General features: G+C 40.9%; 1 protein-coding gene across 9 annotated transcripts in view; it reads left to right on the forward strand.

Annotated features, from left to right (window-relative positions):
- The first annotated feature begins 580 nt into the window (after positions 1-580).
- Positions 581-22,438, forward strand: part of GRIK1 (glutamate ionotropic receptor kainate type subunit 1) — a 473,079-nt gene continuing 451,221 nt past the window's right edge. For all 9 annotated transcript variants that reach the window (XM_049858058.1, XM_049858060.1, XM_049858059.1 and 6 more), the window contains exon 1: positions 581-698. In XM_049858058.1, the coding sequence (XP_049714015.1) occupies positions 581-698 (118 nt within the window). The remainder of the gene's footprint in view (positions 699-22,438) is intronic.

Below are 22,438 nucleotides of genomic sequence, written 5' to 3' on the forward strand. Positions count from 1 at the left end.
CCTGGGTGCTGGGGCAGGCAGGAAATAAAGGGTGGGGCCGGCGAGGGGAGGAGGAAAGCAGGGACTGAGAGAAGCCGGAGCGTGGCTCCGATCCCAGTTAACCTGCTGGAGCCCACCCTGCTGCTCAGCGGTCCTGCGCCAAGCCCCCCAGTACCCTCTCTCCTGCCCGGTTCTCCGGCTTTCCCCTTCTTTTCTCGCTGCGCCTGCTCCTACCACCACTTCTGCGTTTGACCTGAGGACGAATGAGGGGGACGTTCCCGCAAATTGAAGCAGCAACTTTCCCCTGCTGGTCCCTGGGCTCGGGGAGCAGGAGCGCGCTGCTGGTTCGCGGTCTGCGGCCCATGGACGAGGAGGAGGAGGAACCGTGATGGGCTAGTGGCAGCAGCCAGCAGCCCCGAGCCAGCCGCGCCGCCAGCCAGCTCGAGTTCCCACGGCCGCTCCCTCGATCCCGCGGAGGGGGGCGTGCAGGGCACAGACTGAGCATCCCAGGGAGAATGAGGGGGGACCCGGCCCGAGCGGGGTGCATCTCGCAGGCGGGCGGCAGCTGCTGCGCCTCGGCATGAATTAAGAAGCCAGGAAGATGGAGCGCGGCACACTCCTCTCCCAGCCTGGGCTCTGGACCAGGGACACCAGCTGGACACTCCTCTATTTCCTCTGCTGCGTCCTCCCCCAGAGCGCACCGCAAGTACTCAGGATCGGTGAGTGAGCCCCCTGGAGCGCCCGAGGCTGTCGGCTCGGGAGACGTGGCCGCTCCTCGCGGCCGACGCGGGCGCAGCGGGTGCCGGGCAGAGGCAGCGCGCACAGAGCGGGGACAGGAGCTGGGGGTGGTGGAGGTCAGTGAGCACCGGAGGCTCCCGGAAAGCGGTGGCCGCCTCACTGCTTCGCTCCCCGCGAGCGCAGGGCTTCCCCGGGAGCTACTGTTGGCAGGGGCTAGAGGGGTGCCGGCAAGGGTGCAAGGGTGCAGGCTTACCCAGGCTGGCACCACCCTCCTGCCTGGGGTCGCGCGCGGTTGCAGCCAGTTGGTTTAGGCGCAGAGATGCTTTCTCCCAACCGCCTGGGTAGGCTTTGGAGGAACACGGGTTCGAAGCCCCGGTCACCAGCAACCTGGGCTGTGTAACTAGCAAGCACGCCTAGATCTCCAGTCGAATACTGGGACCACTAAGGACGCGGGAATATCCTCCCGCCTACTATCCCCGAGCCTCCAAGTTTTCATCCCTAGGTGGGGTTCTTGCACACGGAGTCTCCAAAGTCCCGCGATTCCACTGAAGAGGGGCAGAGTCCGGATCCGACTTATAGCTGAGGGCTCAAGGAAAGGGGAGGAGGGTTGGTTAGCACCATGGGCAGGCACCTCGGTTTTTCACTTGCTCCCCGATCTCTCCTGCTCACCACTGAGCATAATCCAGTCCCTAGAGGATCTCCGGGGGGGGAGTTTTGGGCTTCTTCCTCAGGGAAGGTAAAAAGAGACAAAAATTGAATGTGGGAATCCTGGGTCTTCCCAAAGAGAGTAAAAAAGCAAAGGGACGGAATGGGAAGGCACCTTTGCTAGTGTGTGGACTCATGTACCTAAATGGACAGCAGCCACCACCAAGATTTGGTCTATGAAGGCACTGAGCAATTTGGGGACTGTCTTTGGGGTGACAGACCTCTCCATTACCCTTAATGTTCTCCCTTTCAGACTAAACCCAGTTCTTCTTTCCTACACTCTGAGTTCCAATTTGCCCCCACCCCTCGCCCAGTCAATTGTGTTTCTTGGGAACATGGTGGCAGAGAGCCACAGGTGAAATGGTGACAGCACACTGCTCTGCCAGCTTCTCCATGTCCCACATTAGCAGCAAGAGGGAAGCCCTGGGCTCTGAGGGCTTCTATCTCACACCCTTTCCAGGAACCAACAGAGTGTGCAAGGCACAGATACAAGGCATTGGAGTAGTGGCACTCCTGGGCAGCTGAAATTTCTCAATAACTTTGCTAGTTCTGACCTACAATTGTCTACCAAAACCAGATGCCATTGAGTTGATTCCAACTCGTGGTGACCCTCTTTCCAAAGACTCAGGACCTTGTGCCTACTTCTCAACACACCCATTTGCAAAAAAATCCCAGAAGTTCATCACTTTGGAGTGCATTTTTTCTGGGCATGCATGAGCTAATTTTCAAGGCAAGAAAACGTCCCAAATCCTAACTTTCACTACAGATTCATGGTTTTCTAGACTGTGGGTAATGATAATGTGCATTTTATTATATAATTTATGTGTACTTATGGATATTTTTTATGGATAAGTTAGGAAACCCTGGTGGAATAGTGCTACGGCTGCTAACCAAATGGTCGGCAGTTCAAATCCACCAGGCACTCCTTGGAAACTCTATGGGGCAGTTCTACTCTGTCCTATACAGTAGCTATGAGTTGGAACCGATTTGACAGCACTGGGTCTGGTTTTGGTTTGTGGATGGATAAGTTAGTCTGCTCGTTAAAAAAAGTTCCAAAGTATTCTTTTACCAAAAAAAAAAAATAGTACTCTTAACAAAATATTCTTCACCCCTAAATAGAGTCTAGTCTTAAAATATGGTTTTTGGATGCAATCAGGCCTGCACACTTAGGTTAAAAAAAAAAAAATCCTCTGAACAATGCAAAATAAGTGATGAGCATAAATTACAATCTCCAATGCTTATTAACTTAATTGGTGTTTTGCTTTGGCCTTATACATTTTACAAGAGCCAAATCTAGAGATGCTAGAAGTGTCTCTGTGGGTCAGTATTCCTCCTGCTTCCCCAACAGACTTAAGGTAGCATCTTTCTTCTCCAAGGCCCCCAAATCTAAAGGAGCTCAAGCAGGGGAAAAAAGATTTTTTAGGATACTTTTGTTTACAGATCTGTGTATTTATCCAAGCTTAAAATAATCATTCTAGCCCATTTAAAATTAGTTTTCAAATTGAAAACAACCTACGTGATTTGCTGACCTTTAAAATATGCCCATAAGATAATGAGATTTCCTTTGCCTAAATGGGAGCTAACACGCACAAAGCGAAATTGCACGGGCGGGTGCTATTTACATGCAGCGCAGATGTTTTACTCCTGGCCCTGAGTGACCTGTGTTTGGCATGGTATACCTAAGGATCAGTGCTTGTTTTTAAATGGTCAATTCAGCACCATGGAAACCAGCCTTAGTTCAGAGGAAACCAGTCTTCCTAGTTTCTTGTGTAATTCATGTCAGTCATTGAATAAGAAATGTCAAAGGAGCTGGGGACTAAGCAAAAGTGTGTGTATGCATGCACATGGCTGTTGTCTGTGTGAAAGAAAAGAGAATCGTATTTCTCTGCATCTCTTATCTCTCTTTTCTCTTTCCAACAAACTACCAACCACACGATCAATCAACTCACCAACCAACAAAAGGATTTCTTGGATGTTTTCAATAACTGAAAATACCCTAAAGTAAAGTACAGCATATATGCCAAGCACTTAACACGGTGCTTATGTAGAGAAGGCACTCAAATGCTTGAATGAATTAATTGCTGGTCGACTTTTCTTGCCAGTGTCTGTTTAAACTTCAGCTACTGAGAAAAGAAAATGAAATGTATAAAGTTTGAGATAAAATTGATGGAAAGCAAATATTTGGGAGATCATTGAATCCGCATGTACTCGTGGCTCTAGCACATATTGTGAACCTCTGTTGGAAAATTTCATGATCTTATGCCACAGTTTAGAGATGCACTTGTGACCAGTTGCCATCAAGTCGACCTTGACTCATGGTAGCGCCATGTGTGTCAGAGTATAACTGTGCTCCATGGGGTTTTCGATGACTTTTTTTTTTTTTAGAGTAGATCACGAAGCCTTTCTGATGAGGTGTCTCTGGTTAGCAGCAAGTGCATTAAGCATTGCAGTACTCAGGGGCTCTTAGAGACACAAGGGGATGTCCCGTAACATGGAGGCATTCAACATTTATGGGTCTATATATTTTCATCTGCGAGCAGACAATAATGATATCTGTCCTTTCTGCTTTACAGAGGAGAATCAAATCAACTACTTTTTGTAATTTGCACACAAACCACTAATACATAAACTATATTACTATTAGGAGTCCCTGGGTGGTTAAGCACTGGGATGCTAATGAAAAGGTTGGCAGTTCCAACCCACGCAGAGGGGGCACAGAGGAGAAGCCTGGAGATCTGCTTCCAAAAGGAGACTATGAAACCCCTATGAAGCCCAGTTCTACTCTGCAACCCATGGGATCACCATGAGCCGGAGTTGACTCTATGACAACTGATGTACATATATGTATGTGTGTGTGTGCGTGCATATACTATTACGTAATCAAGTTCAGCATATACAAATAAATATCATGGGAATTTATACAAATCATGTGCAAAGTTATGAGAGTATAATTGCCCAAAAGCTTTAATTTCTTAAAGAGAAGTACAACTGTATTTTATGCAAACCATTGCGTTGAGCCTAGCATCATTCTTTAAACATTTTAACGTCAAGGGTCCCGAAGTTCCAAGTAATGTTTACTAGCTTCACATTTGTTCATATATTTTTAATTGTGCTTTAGATGAAGGTTTACAGAGCAAATTAGTTTCTCATTAAACAATTAAAGTACGTATTGTTTGGTTACATTAGTTACCCACCCCACAATGTGTCAATACTCTCCCCTTCTTGACCTTGGGTTCCACATTTCCATTCTTCCAGGTTTCCTGTCCCCTCCTGCCATCTCATCCTTGACACTGGGCTGGTGTGCCCATTTAGTCTCTTATACATCATTGGGCTACATATATTACTGTTTGTTTTATGGACATGTCTAATTTTTGGCTGAAGGGTGAACCTCAGGAGTGACTTGAGTCCTGAGCTAAGAGGATGTCCAGGGAACATACTCTCTAGTTTTCTCCAGTCTCTGTCAAACTAGGAAGTCTGTTTTTTTTGTTTTTTTTAATGAGTTTGAATTTTGTTCTACATTTTTCTCCAGCACTCTCTGGGACCCTCTGTTGTCATCCCTGTCAGAACAGTCAGTGGCAGTAGCTGGCACTATCTGGTTGTGCTGGACTCAGTCTGGCAGAGGCTATGGTAGTTGTGGTCCATTAGTCCTTTGAACTAATCTTTCCCTTGTGTCTTTAGTTTTCTTCATTCTTCCTTGCTCCAGATGGAGCAGGACCAACCAGTAAAGTATCTTAGGTAGCTACTTGCAAGCTTTTAAGAATGCAGATGCTACTCACCAAAGTAGGATGTAGAACATTTTCTTTTATAAACTATGTTATACCAGTTGAGCTAGATGTCCCCTGAGCATTTGTTCATTTTTTTTGTTTGTTTGTTTGTTTGAGGGTACAAAACCTTGTGACTTCACTTTTTTATTACTAAATTCTTTCGTGATTTTAATACCCACTGCAATAAAAAGAAAAAAAATTTTTTTTATAGTCATTCTTTATTCAGCAGAGATTTATTGAGCATTTATTCTCTTGTCATGTGTGTACCAGGCATGCTTCTAGGTGCAGGAAATGACAACAGAACAGACAAAAATATCTGTGCATTTGAAGCTTACATTCTGGTGACTGAAAATCTATGTTACAGTTGAAATTTTTAAGTCAGATCTCCAATGCAGATAATTTTTTTTTTTCAATTTCAAATATTATTCTTAGAGAGCTTTACATTGATGCTCTGCCATTGATTTATTATATGAATTGCTTAATCAGTGTAGGATAGGTTCAGGCCCCCAGATACATACAGTACAGACAGAGTGGGCTCCTGGCCCCAAACCTGCAGTAGAAACTCAAAGAAGAGTTTTTTGTTTGTTTGGTTGCTTTAGAATGATCTGTTTGGGCTGAGGTAGATTCACCCTGAGAGAGATGCCTGTGCCTTGGAAAGCACGGCAATCCCAACACTGACTTGCCCTTGAAAAGTCTGGGAGGAAAGTTACCTGGTAGGTGATGAAAATGGGGTACCTACTTAATGTTAACAGGGAGTCCCTGGGTAGTGCAAACAGTTAAGCACTTGGCTGCTAGCCAAAAGCTTGATGGTTCAGGTTTACCCAGAGGTGCCTTGCAAAAAAATCCTGGTGATCTTCTTCTGAAACATAAGCCAATGAAAACCTGTGGCGCACAGCTCTATTCTGACACACATGGGGTCACCATGAGCAGATCTTTTGCCTTATTATTTTACCTGCGTAATTCACCTTTTTGTTAATATTGATTTATAGGCCTAATGTCCACACTAGGATGCTCTGTTGGCACAATGGTTGAGCACTTGGCTGATAATCAAAATGTTGATGGCTCAAACCTACCCAGTGGCTCTGTGGGTGCAAGACCTGGTGTCTTAGTTACCTAGTGCTGCTGTAACAAGAATACCACAAGTGGATGGCTTTAACAAAGAGAAATTTATTCTCTCACAGCCTATAAGTCCAAATTCAGGGTGCTAGATCCAGGGGAAGGCTTTATTTCTGTGTCGGCTCTAGGGGAATGTCCTTGTCATCAATCTTCCCTGGCTGAGGAGCTTCTCAGTGCAGGGACCCTAGGTCCAAAAGATGTGCTATTATCTTGGCTTTTATTTCTTGGTGGCATGAGGTCCCCTGTCTCTCTGCTCACTTCTCTCTTTTATATCTCAAAAGAGATTGGCTTAAGACACAACCTAATCTTGTAGATTGAGTCCTGCCTCATTAACATAACTGCCACTAATCCTACCTCCTTAACATCATAGAGGTAGAATTTACACCACATTGGAAAATCACATTAGATGAGAAAATGGTGGGCAATCACACAGTACTGGGAATCAGGGACTAACCAAGTTAACACATATATTTTGGGGAGACATGATGCAATCCATGTTAACACTAGGTAGACCTGAACTGTAGCTACTTTTCTATATGGTTTATGGTCTCCAGTTCTCATTGAGAAGACTGGACTTGGAGCTTTGCCGAAATTCAAGTCATAATCAGTAGAAATGAAATGCTACAACTTGAAGCTAGCTATTCTGAAGTCAAGTTTCAAACTCCTTGCCTTAATTTAACTGTATTGTATATGGGTGTGCATGTACATTAGCTGTACATACTAAACTGAAATGTAATAGAAATGAACTGTTGTTCTTAGTTATTCAGGTATAATTTTAAAAAATCAGGTATAATTAAATAAAGTTAGTGTGATTTATATTTAAATTCAGGTCAGTAGCAAAGATGGTATTACCAGTGGAATCTTCATAATTTCTGCATAGGAAGGGTTCAAGGAAGAACATTGATTTGGAAGGGGAAACCTTGCAACATATGCCCAGCAAACAGTTCTTATTTACCTTATACACTTAATTGGGGGGCGGGGTTTGAGGGAGAATTGATAGAGAGTGAGTGTGGTGGCAGTGAGTTCTTGTGGCCGCTCAGTCCACTTTTGTTGTTGCACTGATAATTACCTGTATAATCTAAAACATGTAACTCATGTCTTAAATTTTTCCACAAGAAATTTGGGCTAGAAGAAGGAGTGTTGAAGGACTCCCAACAGAAGGGAATTTACATTTCCAACTGCCTTTCTCTAATTGACTAACTTTGAAGAAATTACTGAATTTTTTTTTTTTTACTTTCAACTTTGTTTATCTGTAGAAAATGGATTTGTTGTGAGGATGAACTATGATATAATATGTAAAATCCCTGGCATATGGTAGACCGTGATAAAGGCACTTCTTTCCCTGTTCACGAGCATTGGTGGCACAGTGATTAAGAGCCCAGCTGCTAACCAGCAGATTGGCAGTTTGAATCCACCAGCCGCTCCTTAAAAATCCTATGGGGCAGTTCTACGCTATCCTATAGGGTTGCTATGAGTCTGAATTGACTCAATGGCAATGGGTTTGGTTTTTGGTTTTCTTCCTGTTAAAGAATCAGGGAAGAGTTTTGTGCTCTAGAATAATCTATTTGTCTGATCTAATAAGGGTGGAAAATGCCCTCTTGGAGATGATGAGTTTGAAATCTTGCACCTAAGAAGCCCATTTCTCTTGTTTAATTCAGTATTCTCCACATTTTAAATATCAGGGAACCCTTATTTGAATCACAAGTATTAACATCCTACTAAACTCATGCCCCCGAGAATGTATTGCAGGAAACAATGGCCACTAAAGCCCCTGAAATTTAAATAAAGCTTTGGGAGTAGATTTAGATATTTAATACTTATTGCTCTCTATTTTTTAGATAACATTTAGAAAGCTACATTACACATTGTAAACCCATTGACATTGAGTCGATTCCAACTCATAGCGACCCTATAGGACAGAGTAGAATTGCCCCATAGGTTTCTAAGGAGTGGCTGGTAGATTTGAACTGCTGACCTTTTTGGTTAACAGCCAATCTCTTAACCGCTGCATCCAGGCTCCACATGTTGTAAAAGTATATCATTATTTATAAGCTTAAAATAAGGGATCTGAGGCTATTTTCCTGAAATTTTTTTTTCATTACATTTGTTATTTTAACATTGTTCTACATAGAAACATATTAGGTTATAATATCATTTGTGGGAATACAACAGGAAAAAGATGTGGCAGTCTGCTTCTATAAAGATTACAGCCTTGGAAACCCTCTGAGGCAGTTCTATTCTGTCCTTTAGGGTTGCTATGAGTCTAAATCAATTCAATGGCAATGGGTTTGGTTTTTTTGGTGGGGGAGGAATATAATTTGTGGTAAATTAAAGGTCTATTTATATTTAAAGTCAAACCTATTATTTATTTATTTATTTTTAATAAATTTTATTAAGCTTCAAGTGAACGTTTACAAATCCAATCAGTCTGTCACATAGAAGTTTACATACATCTCACTCCCTACTCCCACTTGCTCTCCCCCTCTTGAGTCAGCCCTTTCAGTCTCTCCTTTCTTGACAATTTTGCCGGCTTCCCTCTCTCTCTATCCTCCCATCCCCCCTCCAGACAAGAGTTGCCAACACAATCTCAAGTGTCCACCTGATATAATTAGCTCACTCTTCATCAGCGTCTCTCTCCCACCCGCTGACCAGTCCCTTTCATGTCTGGTGAGTTGTCTTTGGGGATGGTTCCTGTCCTGTGTCAACTGAAGGTCTGGGGACCATGGCCGCCGGGATTCCTCTAGTCTCAGTCAGACCATTAAGTTTGGTCTTTTTATGAGAATTTGGGGTCTGTATCCCACTGATCTCCTGCTCCCTCAGGGGTCCTCTGCTGTGCTCCCTGTCAGGGCAGTCATCGATTGTGGCCAGGCACCAACTAGTTCTTCTGGTCTCAGGATGATGTAGGTCTCTGGTTCATGTGGCCCTTTCTGTCTCTTGGGCTCTTAGTTGCCGTGTGGCCTTGGTGTTCTTCATTTTCCTTTGCTCCAGGTGGGTTGAGACCAATTGCTGCATCTTAGATGGCCGCTTGTTAGCATTTAAGACCCCAGACGCCACATTTCAAAGTGGGATACAGAATGATTTCATAATAGAATTATTTTGCCAATTGACTTAGCAGTCCCCGCAAACCATGTTCCCCAGACCCCCGCACTTGCTCCGCTGACCTTTGAAGCATTCATTTTATCCCGGAAACTTCTTTGCTTTTGGTCCAGTCCAATTGAGCTGACCTTCCATGTATTGAGTGTTGTCTTTCCCTTCACCTAAAGCAGTTCTTATCTACTGATTAATCAATAAAAAACCCTCTCCCACCCTCCCTCCCTCCCCTCCTCGTAACCACAAAAGTATGTGTTCTTCTCAGGTTTACTATTTCTCAAGATCTTATAATAGTGGTCTTATACAATATTTGTCCTTTTGCCTCTGACTAATTTCGCTCAGCATAATGCCTTCCAGGTTCCTCCATGTTATGAAACGTTTCAGAGATTCGTCACTGTTCTTTATCGATGCGTAGTATTCCATTGTGTGAATATACCATAATTTATTTACCCATTCATCCGTTGATGGACACCTTGGTTGCTTCCAACTTTTTGCTATTGTAAACAGAGCTGCAATAAACATGGGTGTGCATATATCTGTTTGTATGAAGGCTCTTGTATCTCTAGGGTATATTCCTAGGAGTGGGATTTCTGGGTTGTATGGTAGTTCTATTTCTAACTGTTTAAGATAACGCCAGATGGATTTCCAAAGTGGTTGTACCATTTTACATTCCCACCAGCAGTGTATGAGAGTTCCAATCTCTCCGCAGCCTCTCCAACATTTATTATTTTGTGTTTTTTGGATTAATGCCAGCCTTGCTGGTATGAGATGGAATCTCATCGTAGTTTTAATTTGCATTTCTCTAATGGATAATGATCGAGAGCATTTTCTCATGTATCTGTTGGCTGCCTGAATATCTTCTTTAGTGAAATGTGTGTTCATATCCTTTGCCCACTTCTTGATTGGGTTGTTTGTCTTTTTGTGGTTGAGTTTTGACAGAATCGTGTAGATTTTAGAGATCAGGCGCTGGTCGGAGATGTCATAGCTGAAAATTCTTTCCCAGTCTGTAGGTGGTCTTTTTACTCTTTTGGTGAAGTCTTTAGATGAGCATAGGTGTTTGATTTTTAGGAGCTCCCAGTTATCGGGTTTCTCTTCATCATTTTTGGTAATGTTTTGTATTCTGTTTATGCCTTGTATTAGGGCTCCTAGGGTTGTCCCAATTTTTTCTTCCATGATCTTTATCGTTTTAGTCTTTATGTTTAGGTCTTTGATCCACTTGGAGTTAGTTTTTGTGCATGGTGTGAGGTATGGGTCCTGTTTCATTTTTTTGCAAATGGATATCCAGTTATGCCAGCACCATTTGTTAAAAAGGCTATCTTTTCCCCAGTTAATTGACACTGGTCCTTTGTCAAATATCAGCTGCTCATACGTGGATGGATCTATGTCTGGGTTCTCAATTCTGTTCCATTGGTCTATGTGTCTGTTGTTGTACCAATACCAGGCTGTTTTGACTACTGTGGCTGTATAATAGGTTCTGAAGTCAGGTAAGGCGAGGTCTCCCACTTTTTTCTTCTTTTTCACTAGTGCTTTGCTTATCCGGGGCTTCTTTCCCTTCCATATGAAATTGGTGATTTGTTTCTCTATCCCCTTAAAATATGACATTGGAATTTGGATCGGAAGTGCGTTAAATGTATAGATGGCTTTTGGTAGAATAGACATTTTTACTATGTTAAGTCTTCCTATCCATGAGCAGGGTATGTTTTTCCACTTAAGTATGTCCTTTTGAATTTCTTGTAGTAGAGCTTTGTAGTTTTCTTTGTATAGGTCTTTTACATCCTTGGTAAGATTTATTCCTAAGTATCTTATCTTCTTGGGGGCTACTGTGAATGGTATTGATTTGGTTATTTCCTCTTCGACGTTCTTTTTGTTGATGTAGAGGAATCCAAGTGATTTTTGTATGTTTATTTTATAACCTGAGACTCTGCCAAACTCTTCTGTTAGTTTCAGTAGTTTTCTGGAGGATTCCTTAGGGTTTTCTGTGTATATAATCATGTCATCTGCAAATAGTGATAACTTTACTTCTTCCTTGCCAATCCGGATACCTTTGATTTCTTTGTCTAGCCTAATTGCCCTGGCTAGGACTTCCAGCACGATGTTGAATAAGAGCGGTGATAAAGGGCATCCTTGTCTGGTTCCCGTTCTCAAGGGAAATGCTTTCAGGTTCTCTCCATTTAGAGTGATATTGGCTGTTGGCTTTGCATAGATGCCCTTTATTATGTTGAGGAATTTTCCTTCAATTCCTATTTTGGTAAGAGTTTTTATCATGAATGGGTGTTGGACTTTGTCAAATGCCTTTTCTGCACCAATTGATAAGATCATGTGGTTTTTGTCTTTTGTTTTATTTATGTGATGGATTACATTAATGGTTTTTCTGATATTAAACCAGCCTTGCATACCTGGTATAAATCCCACTTGATCAGGGTGAATTATTTTTTTGATGTGTTGTTGGATTCTATTGGCTAGAATTTTGTTGAGGATTTTTGCATCAATGTTCATGAGGGATATAGGTCTATAATTTTCTTTTTTTGTAATGTCTTTACCTGGTTTTGGTATCAGGGAGATGGTGGCTTCATAGAATGAGTTGGGTAGTATTCCGTCATTTTCTATGCTTTGAAATACCTTTAGTAGTAGTGGTGTTAACTCTTCTCTGAAAGTTTGGTAGAACTCTGCAGTATAGCCATCTGGGCCAGGGCTTTTTTTTTTTGGGAGTTTTTTGATTACCGTTTCAATCTCTTTTTTTGTTATGGGTCTATTTAGTTGTTCTACTTCTGAATGTGTTAGTTTAGGTAGGTAGTGTTTTTCCAGGAATTCAGCCATTTCTTCTAGGTTTTCAAATTTGTTAGAGTAGAATTTTTCATAATAATCTGAAATGATTCTTTTAATTTCATTTGGTTCTGTTGTGATGTGGTCCTTCTCGTTTCTTATTCGGGTTATTTGTTTCCTTTCCTGTATTTCTTTAGTCAGTCTAGCCAATGGTTTATCAATTTTGTTAATTTTTTCAAAGAACCAGCTTTTGGCTTTGTTAATTCTTTCAATTGTTTTTCTGTTCTCTAATTCATTTAGTTCAGCTCTAATTTTTATTATTTGTTTTCTTCTGGTGCCTGATGGATTCTTTTGTTGCTCAGTTTCTATTTGTTCAAGTTGTAGGGACAGTTCTCTGATTTTGGCTCTTTCTTCTTTTTGTATGTGTGCATCTATTGATATAAATTGGCCTCTGAGCACTGCTTTTGCTGTGTCCCAGAGGTTTTGATAGGAAGTATTTTCATTCTCGTTGCTTTCTATGAATTTCCTTATTCCCTCCTTGATGTCTTCTATAACCCAGTCTTTTTTCAGGAGGGTATTGTTCATTTTCCAAGTATTTGATTTCTTTTCCCTAGTTTTTCTGTTATTGATCTCTAGTTTTATTGCCTTGTGGTCTGAGAAGATGCTTTGTAATATTTCGATGTTTTGGATTCTGCAAAGGTTTGTTTTATGCCCTAATATGTGGTCTATTCTAGAGAATGTTCCATGTGCGCTAGAAAAAAAAGTATATTTTGCAGCAGTTGGGTGGAGAGTTCTGTATAAGTCAATGAGGTCAAGTTGGTTGATAGTTGTAATTAGATCTTCCGTGTCTCTGTTGAGCTTCTTACTGGATGTCCTGTCCTTCACCGAAAGTGGTGTGTTGAAGTCTCCTACTATAATTGTGGAGGTATCTATCTCGCTTTTCAATTCTGTTAAAATTTGATTTATGTATCTTGCAGCCCTGTCATTGGGTGCATAAATATTTAATATGGTTATGTCTTCCTGATCAATTGTCCCTTTTATCATTATATAGTGTCCTTCTTTATCCTTTGTGGTGGATTTAAGTCTAAAGTCTATTTTGTCAGAAATTAATATTGCTGCTCCTCTTCTTTTTTGCTTATTGTTTGCTTGATATACTTTTTTCCATCCTTTGAGTTTTAGTTTGTTTGCGTCTCTAAGTCTAAGGTGTGTCTCTTGTAGGCAGCATATAGATGGATCGTGTTTCTTTATCCAGTCTGTGACTCTCTGTCTCTTTATTGGTGCATTTAGTCCATTTACATTCAGGGTAATTATAGATAAATAAGTTTTTAGTGCTGTCATTTTGATGCCTTTTTATGTGTGTTGTTGACAATTTCATTTTTCCACATTTTTTTTGTGCTGAGGCGTTTTTCTTAGTAAATTGTGAGATCCTCATTTTCATAGTGCTTGACTTTATGTTAGTTGAGTCATTACGTTTTTCTTGGTTTTTATCTTGAGTTATAGAGTTGTTATACCTTTTTGTGGTTACCTTATTATTTACCCCTATATTTCTAAGTAAAAACCTAACTTGTATTGTTCTATATCGCCTTGTATCACTCTCCATATGGCAGTTCAATGCCTCCTGTATTTAGTCCCTCTTTTTGATTATTGTGATCTTTTACCTATTGACTTCCATGATTCCCTGTTATGTGTATTTTTTTTTTAATTAATCTTAATTTGTTTGTTTTTGTGATTTCCCTATTTGAGTTGATATCAGGACGTTCTGTTTTGTGACCTTGTGTTGTGCTGATATCTGATATTATTGGTTCTTTGACCAAACAATATCCTTTAGTATTTCTTGTAGCTTTGGTTTGGTTTTTGCAAATTCTCTAAACTTGTGTTTGTCTGTAAATATCTTAAGTTCGCCTTCATATTTCGGAGAGAGTTTTGCTGGATATATGATCCTTGGCTGGCAGTTTTTCTCCTTCAGTGTTCTGTATATGTCGTCCCATTCCCTTCTTGCCTGCATGGTTTCTGCTGAGTAGTCAGAACATATTCTTATTGATTCTCCCTTGAAGGAAACCTTTCTTTTCTCCCTGGCTGCTTTTAAAATTTTCTGTTTATCTTTGGTTTTGGTGAGTTTGATGATAATATGTCTTGGTGTTTTTCTTTTTTGGATCAATCTTAAATGGGGTTCGATGAGCATCTTGGATAGATATCCTTTCGTCTTTCATGATGTCAGGGAAGTTTTGTGTCAGGAGTTCTTCAACTATTTTCTCTGTGTTTTCTGTCCCCCCTCCATGTTCTGGGACTCCAATCACCCGCAGGTTATCCTTCTTGATAGAGTCCCACATGATTCTTAGGGTTTCTTCATTTTTTTTAATTCTTTTATCTGATTTTTTTTCAGCTATGTTGGTGTTGATTCCCTGGTCCTCCAGATGTCCCAGTCTGCATTCTAATTGCTCGATTCTGCTCCTCTGACTTCCTAGTGCGTTGTCTAATTCTGTTATTTTATTGTTAATCTTTTGGGTTTCTACATGTTGTCTCTCTATGGATTCTTGCAACTTATTAATTTTTCCAGTATGTTCTTGAATAATCTTTTTGAGTTCTTCAACAGTTTTATCAGTGTGATCCTTGGCTTTTTCTGCAGTTATCTTAATTTCATTTGTGATATCATTAAGCATTCTGTAAATTAGCTTTTTATATTCTGTATCTGACAATTCCAAGATTGTATCTTCATTTGGGAAAGATTTTGATTCTTTTGTTTGGGGGGTTGGAGAAGCTGTCATGGTCTGCTTCTTTAAGTGGTTTGATATGGATTGTTGTCTCCGAGCCATCACTGGGAAACTAGTTTTTCCAGAAAATCCGCTAAAAAAAAAATGCAGTCAGATCCCTATCAGAGTTCTCTCTCTGGCTCAGGCTATTCAGATGTTAATGAAGCCGCCTGGGGAGGGTGGGGGAGGGAACAGAGAGATAGGAGAGTAGCCCCTCAGAATATAGCCAGAGTTGCTTGTCTTGCTTGGAATGACTATTATATCTGAGATTCCCGTGGGCGCGTCCCCTATGTGTGCTGGCTGTGTGGAGATTGCCCCCGGGGGGTCTGGCCCGCTGGAGTCATGGTCAGATCCTCCTCTTCCAGCCCCACGCCCAGCGTCAAGGCTCCCCTACTGGGACGGTGCACTCTCGACTCCAAAATTTGTCGCTGCCTCCCGGGGACTTCTCGTCCCTCCAGCTGCGTGGCCGTGCCACCTCCGAGAACCAGTTGGGCCTCCTCCCGGGGTTAGTTCAGATGGGTGGAGCAGGTCCCCATGCTTGTGCCGTGACCGAGTGTCCCAGCTGGGACGCTGTTCTCCCCGCTCCAATACCAGTCGCTGCCTCCCGGGGACTTCTCCTACCAGCTGCGTCCCACGCCACCCGTGCGACCCAGCTGGTCCCCTTCCCGGGGTTAGTTCAGGGGGGTGGAGCAACTCTCCGTGTTTATGCCGTACCTGCGTCCAGTCCAAATCCCTGCGGGACGGTTCCCCGGCTCGGACGCTGCTCTTTCTGCTCCAAGACCAGTCACTACCTCCCGGGGACTTCTCCCACTGGCTGCATCCCACGTCGCCTGCGGAACCGGCTTGTCCCCCTCCCGGGGTTAGTTCAGGGGGGTGGAGCAGCTCTCTGTGCTTGTGCCGTACCTGACTGGTATGCTGGCTCCAGGCTCTGGAAACAATCGCTGCTTCCCCGTATTAGTTCGTTCTCCGTCTCTAAATCTGTGTTTGTTGTTCAGGGTTCGTAGATTGTTATGTATGTGATCGATTCACTTGTTTTTCTGTGTCTTTGTTGTAAGAGGGATCTGAGGTAGCGTCTGCCTAGTCCGCCATCTTGGCTCCGCCACGTCTGATGATGACCCAAAGCTGGCAGGGATATCAAATACGTGGAAGGGCAAAATTGAGATTCAAAATGAACTCAGATGGGCTGGAACACTGGGCTGTTTCAGCGTCTTTGCAGCACGGGCGAAAAGGAGCCACTGCCGAGGGTTCTGCCAAACCTATTATTTTTAAGTGCACATCAGAGTTTTTCAATGATAAATTTCCACATAGAAGTGGACATAAAAATTGTAAGGAATACATTCCAACCTCACAACTTCATGAATTTCTTCTCTTGCTTTATTTACTATTGAGACCTTTAGAAAAATTGTCCCATGCTGCTTGGACAATATTGTACTCTCTTTTTATTCATATTGAAAATTTAAGGTTTTCTTTTTAAGCTTTTTTTTCTTTTGTAATGCTATTTTGGGTTTAATGCTATATTAGCATATTTATGAAATCTCAGGTAAGGTTAGTTACAAATTGGGATTAAGAAGCAATGACCTTGACTAAATGAAGTGTGAACTCCTATTGACCACAAATCAGTCTCACAGTCTCACCTTCCGACAGCTTGACAACACTTTCTTGTAACTCTCTAAATTCTTTTATATTGGTTGGCACATTAGTTGACTAAATAAATTTGATGTATTAGCCCATTTTACATTTTGAATTACATTTTATGTGTTAAATTATAAGCTTAGTGCTATCCTAACTAGGGAAAGGAAAAATATGAAATTAAATAACACAGAAAAGTCTATCAATAGTCTTTGCAATTGCCAGTGAATAATGTTTTAAAAGGAGTTCAGCAATTCAGATTTTTTATATTAGAATGCTTTATGTTTATTTTTATTTAATAGAGATCTTGATGATTAATAATTGTTATTTTTGTCATCAGTCATCAGCTTGGAGACTGGTAGTTCATTACAATCTACTATTTTCCTGTAAAATGCAAAAAAGGACTTCATTAAAATGTATTATTTTTTTACACTGAACAAGCCCAAGAGTACAGAAAATGTTAAGCTAAAATACCTATTTGATTTAATGATTGATTAAACTTCAACCCATGCACCAGTTAGTATAGACAAATGTATTTCTTTTCTCAGTTAGCTAGCCTGGAAGCAATGATATCCTCTCAGCAATGAGAGCACACCCAAAGTCCAGGGCCTCTTGGAGAAATGGCTGATTCTAGGACTGAGAAAGGATGATCCTGGAGCATCTTGTAGCACCAGAAAATAAGGAAGTGTTCAATAAAAACAAACCACCCACCACCAACAACAAAAAGCCCCACATTGTTGTAAGTATGCTAAAAGGACACAGAAGCCAACTGAAAGAGTTCCTAATGGCCAAAGTTGGAACCATTGAGCAACAAAATAAAAAAGTAGCATAAAATAAATATCCACCAATACATACTGATATAAATAAGTAAGTAAGTAAATAAGCAATAAATAAATGAAAGTCAGAGAAACAAATCCCCCAAGAAGAAGAGCCAGGTGATCAAGGTCAACAGTGACAAGTCATGTTGACAGTATGAACTATCATGTTGATAGTGTGAACCCTTGATATGAAAAGATGAAAATGGTGCTTTTCCTCTATGGTTTTCCTCCCAAAAGCCTAGAATCCCAATTTAATTGCTGTAAAAACATCAGACAAATTCCAATAGAGGGCCATTCTACAAAATGTCTAAACAATATTTCTTAAAACTGTCATGATCACAAAAAAACAAGGAAAGTCTGAGAAAATGTCGCATAAGAGACATGAAAAATAAATATAATGTGGTATCCTGAATTGGATCTTGAAACATAAAAAGGACATTAGGTAAAAACTATGAATACTTGAATAAAGATGCTAGTTGTTGTTATTGTTGCTGTTAGGTGCCATCGAGTCGGTTTCAACTCATAGCAACCCTATCTACAACAAAACAAAACACTGCCTGGTCCTGTGCCATCCTCACAATCAATATTAAGCTTGAACCCATTGCTGCAGCCACTGTGTCAATCCATTAATTTTAATCAATGTATCATACTAATGTAGATAGAGATAGATATCTGCCATTGAGTCAGCCGTGACTCATCGTGAACTTATGTACAGCAAAACGAAAAGTTGCCTGATCCTGCGTCATCCTGATGATTGCAGGCATGTTTGCGTCCCTTGTTGTGGCTATTGTGCCAATCCATCTCATGGAGAGTCAGTCTCCCTAGCTCTCAATGGTCCTCTACTTCACCAAACATGACGTCCTCTAAAGATTGGTCCTTCCTGATGATGTGTCCAAAGCAAGTGAGTCAGACAGTGTTCTGTTTCTGTAGGGTTTTCACTGGCTAATTTTCAGAACTGGATTGCCTGGTCATTCTTCCTAGTCTGTCTTAGTCTGGAAGCTCTGCTGAAACCTGTCCACCGCAGGTTACCCTACTGGTATTTGAATATCAGAGGCAGAGCTTCTAACATCATAGCAACACACAACCCACCAAAGTAAGACACACTGACAGATGATTGATGGCCATACTAATATAAGTTGTTAATAATAAAGGAAACTGGATGTGGGATATGTGTGAATTCTCCGTACTATCTTATCAGTTTTTCTGTAAATGTAAAACTGTCCTAAAAAATTAAATCTATTAAAAACAAAACAAAAAACATCAACCCATATCAAGATTTCTTCTGCTGTTATTGTCCCTACCTTCCCTGCAGTATGTAAGGATCTGTAACTAATTGTAACAAGGAAAATAGAGGGAAAAACTATTGTGAATTCTGTACCATATGCTACACAGAGATCTTTCTAAGAGTCTCGTTGAAATGAAGACAACAGCATTTAATGTTGGAAAAGTCATTAAAGAAATAAATGTTGTACAAGAATCAGTATTAAAATGTGATGACTGTATGAATTCTTCAAGGGTTCCGTAGCAAGCTTACAGAAAATCAGACATTGGCTGCTTCTATCCCTTAGAATCTAGGTTGTCAACTATTCCATACTTTTTGTTTAAGTATAATTTAACTTTGAATATTGATTCAAGTATTGTAGTATACTCTATCTGGGCATTAAGTGCTGATGTCTTTGAACCAATACTCACAACAAACTCCACGGATTCCTTTTCTTAACAAAATTGGCTAAATATGCCTTAAAAAAAAAATCAATACTGAATTCCCAGAGCCAATACAGTTCTTTATAATTCAAACCTGGAAAGGAGTGGCGAAAATTAAGTGTTCCCCCAACCCTATTATAACGACTTAATTACAACTTCTAAGGTTATTTATTTATTTAATTTTAAACTTTTAAAATGTTGGTTTACAGACTTCGGCAGTCCATAAATAGAGGTTGCATTCTGTTAACCTGGCTGTGCATATATTATCTCAGATTGCATTTTATCATCTAAAAATAGATTAGTCAGATAGAGTCATCTTTCAACTCTAAAAGCAATATTTGTCTTTTGGATTCTGGGCAATGTATGTTCCTTTCATTCTCAGGATATATTTGAACCTTAAGGCTATTTCTACACACATGCCCACTGAATTGGCGAGAGCCTTTATAAATGGTTGTGAATCATCTAAACGTTCAACAGAAGGGAATGGATAAGAAAATAACAGTATAGAAAAGAATAATAGTGTAGAAAACAACCCATCCAGGAATGATGGATCCAATAAATATGATCTTTATGACAAAATTTATGTATTAGGCTAGAAAATGCTCAGAAAATAATATCAAGGAAAAAGGATAGAATATGATTTCACACACCCTGGGTGAGGAATGTATACAGGAACGAGTGAAAGAAAATGCTGATGGAGGAGCCAATTTGTTTGGTTACCCGTTGCCATTGAGTTAAGATGGTGGAATTGTGGGTGACATTTTTCTTTCGCTTTTATTCCTGTTAATGTTCATTGCCCACTTACAACAATATTGGTTAAAATGGCCCTTCCGTAGATTGTGGAAGCTGATTGTAGCAGCTGTCTGTGTCCATGCCTTAGCTTCTTAGAGCTGTTCTAACAGAAATACTACAAGTGGATGGTATTAAAGAACAGAGATTCATTTACTCAAAGGTTAGAAGGCCAGAAGTCTGAATTCAGGGTGCTGGCTCTAGGGGAAGGCTCTCTCTCTCTGTGGGCTCTGGGGGGAAATCTGGTCTCTTTCAGCGTCTGTTCCTCAGTTCCTTGACGATCTCCACATGACCTCTATCTTCCATCCTTTTCTGCCTTCTTGCCCCTCTCTGTGTCTATGCTGCCCTCTAATATCCCAAAAGTGGTCAGGGTTAAGACATAGCCTACACTGATAGGGCCTCATTAACATAACATAGAAAACCCTGTCCCCAAAGGGGATCGCAGCCACAAGTATAGGGGTTAGGATTCCATACATGTTATGGGGGACACAATTCAATCCATAACAGTGCAGTTTGGTGTAGTAAAAAGAGCACTGGAATGAGAGTACTTCCAGCTCTGATGACTGGCCATGTCCCTAAACCTTTTAGTGATTCCATCGGCCAGAGGTGAGCCGGTGGTGAACAGGTGCATGGGTGCACCAGTGAATCCTTCCAGATCTACCATTCCCTCTTCAGTGTCCAGTCTACCTATTGTCATTGGGATGAACTCAGGTGCCACAGGAAGGGGTGTGAGTCTGTTGTGTCCAACAGTTACAGTCACAGCACCAAGTGTGCAGAAATAGAACTTTCTTCATTTCCCTGAGAGTGAACTTAACTAGGAACACAAGCCCCTATTTCTACTGGGCATGGTCCTCACATTCAGTTCACAATGGAAATTCTTAGGAATCACTTTCTCCCTTCTACCTGAAGTGATTGAAAAGCTCTGCCTTTGGGGGAGAGGAATTTGCTGTGGGTTGTCAAGGGCATACAGCATAGGACAGCTTGTCCTATCTGATCCAGCGTTGGCCTCTAACCACCTTTCATTGTCTGTGAGTCCCTGGTTGGACACACGGGGCTCACTCTTGTGCTGCTGACTGGTCTGCTCTCTCACATGGGCAGTTTACCCTGCACAGTACGGAATCCATGACCCACGCAGAAGCACTGGGCTCCAACTTACCTTTCGGATCCAGTTGTGATATCAGGCCCTTCTGTCCAAGGATACAATGCCTCCATCTCGATTTCCTGCAGGCACCCTGCACGGCTGAGTGCACACCACCACGCTGTCCACTCCCAGAGCACCAACTGGACGTGGGAACATGCTACCCAAGTCTGAGGTGTTCGATTATCCTCTTACCTCAACTTCAGGGTTCCAAATTGTAGGAAAGGAAAACAGGGAGCTGGATTCTTATCACACATTTATCTGAACTCTGAAGTTCAGACTATTTAAAGCAAAGCTTTGAAAATTAATATAGCAATAATAGCTGCAACAATAACAGTAAACTCTTTTTATTCTGTTTTCTGTGTTTTGCAGAGAAAAGCCAGGCTTTTATATATATGTTTATATATACACATATATACATATAGACACAATGGAGCGCTGGTGGCACAGTGGCCAACAGCTCAGTTGCCAACCAAAAGGCTGGCAGTCTAAATCCACCAGTTGTTCCGCGGAAACCCTATGGGGCAGTTCTACTCTGTCCTGTAGGGTCACTGTGAGTTGGAATCGATTCAACAGCAATGAGTTTTTTACATATAAAATATATTATTTATATAATTGTACATAAAATTATAACTTATAATATAACATATTATATAACATTATATAATTATATATTTCTCTATATAATAAATATAATTTATTCATTATATTTCTATATATTTATTCTATATTATTTTTCATAATTATTACATATATATGACATGCATATATTATTAGATACATTAATATGTATTACATATAATATGTAATTATATAATATGCTGTGTAAATATACTACGTACATGTACAAATAGGTCTCAAGTTATGAAGTATTCGAGTTAGGGCAAACCACACTTAGAATAGCCTGAGTTTTTTGGGTTTTTTGGTACATTTTATCCTTAGTAATAGGCACTACATAGCACACAATTTGCTGATGTTAACATTCTCAGATGTTCACTCCCAGATGTTCAAAGACAAATAACAGATTTATGAAGATACTGATAATAAAAGGCAATACTAATGAAAACTAGCAAAAAAAAAAAAAAAGAGGCTTTGGGCTTATGTCAGAAATGACTTACGACAGAGTCCTCGGAATGGAACCCTGTGGTAAATTGGGAACTACCTGGACTTTATATGCGGTGTTGTATGCTGTCAAGTCGATTCTGTAGCTATACGTATATTAGAATTTTGACATTTATGTTTTTTTCTGTGACTTATCTGTTCTACCCAGAGGAACATTGTATACAAAGCTACCAATGCATTTTGAATAATAAGGAAAGAGCAATGTCTGAGGCTGGTGGCAGTGGGAGAGAGAGGGAAAAGCAGAGCAGAAGAACATAGGGACAACACAGACAGTGAGTGACTACTTATGTCTCCAAAGTATTCTTACGCTACAACTGTTTTTGAACATCTATT

Source organism: Elephas maximus, chromosome 18, assembly GCF_024166365.1.
Source record: "Elephas maximus indicus isolate mEleMax1 chromosome 18, mEleMax1 primary haplotype, whole genome shotgun sequence".
Classification (NCBI taxonomy): domain Eukaryota; kingdom Metazoa; phylum Chordata; class Mammalia; order Proboscidea; family Elephantidae; genus Elephas; species Elephas maximus.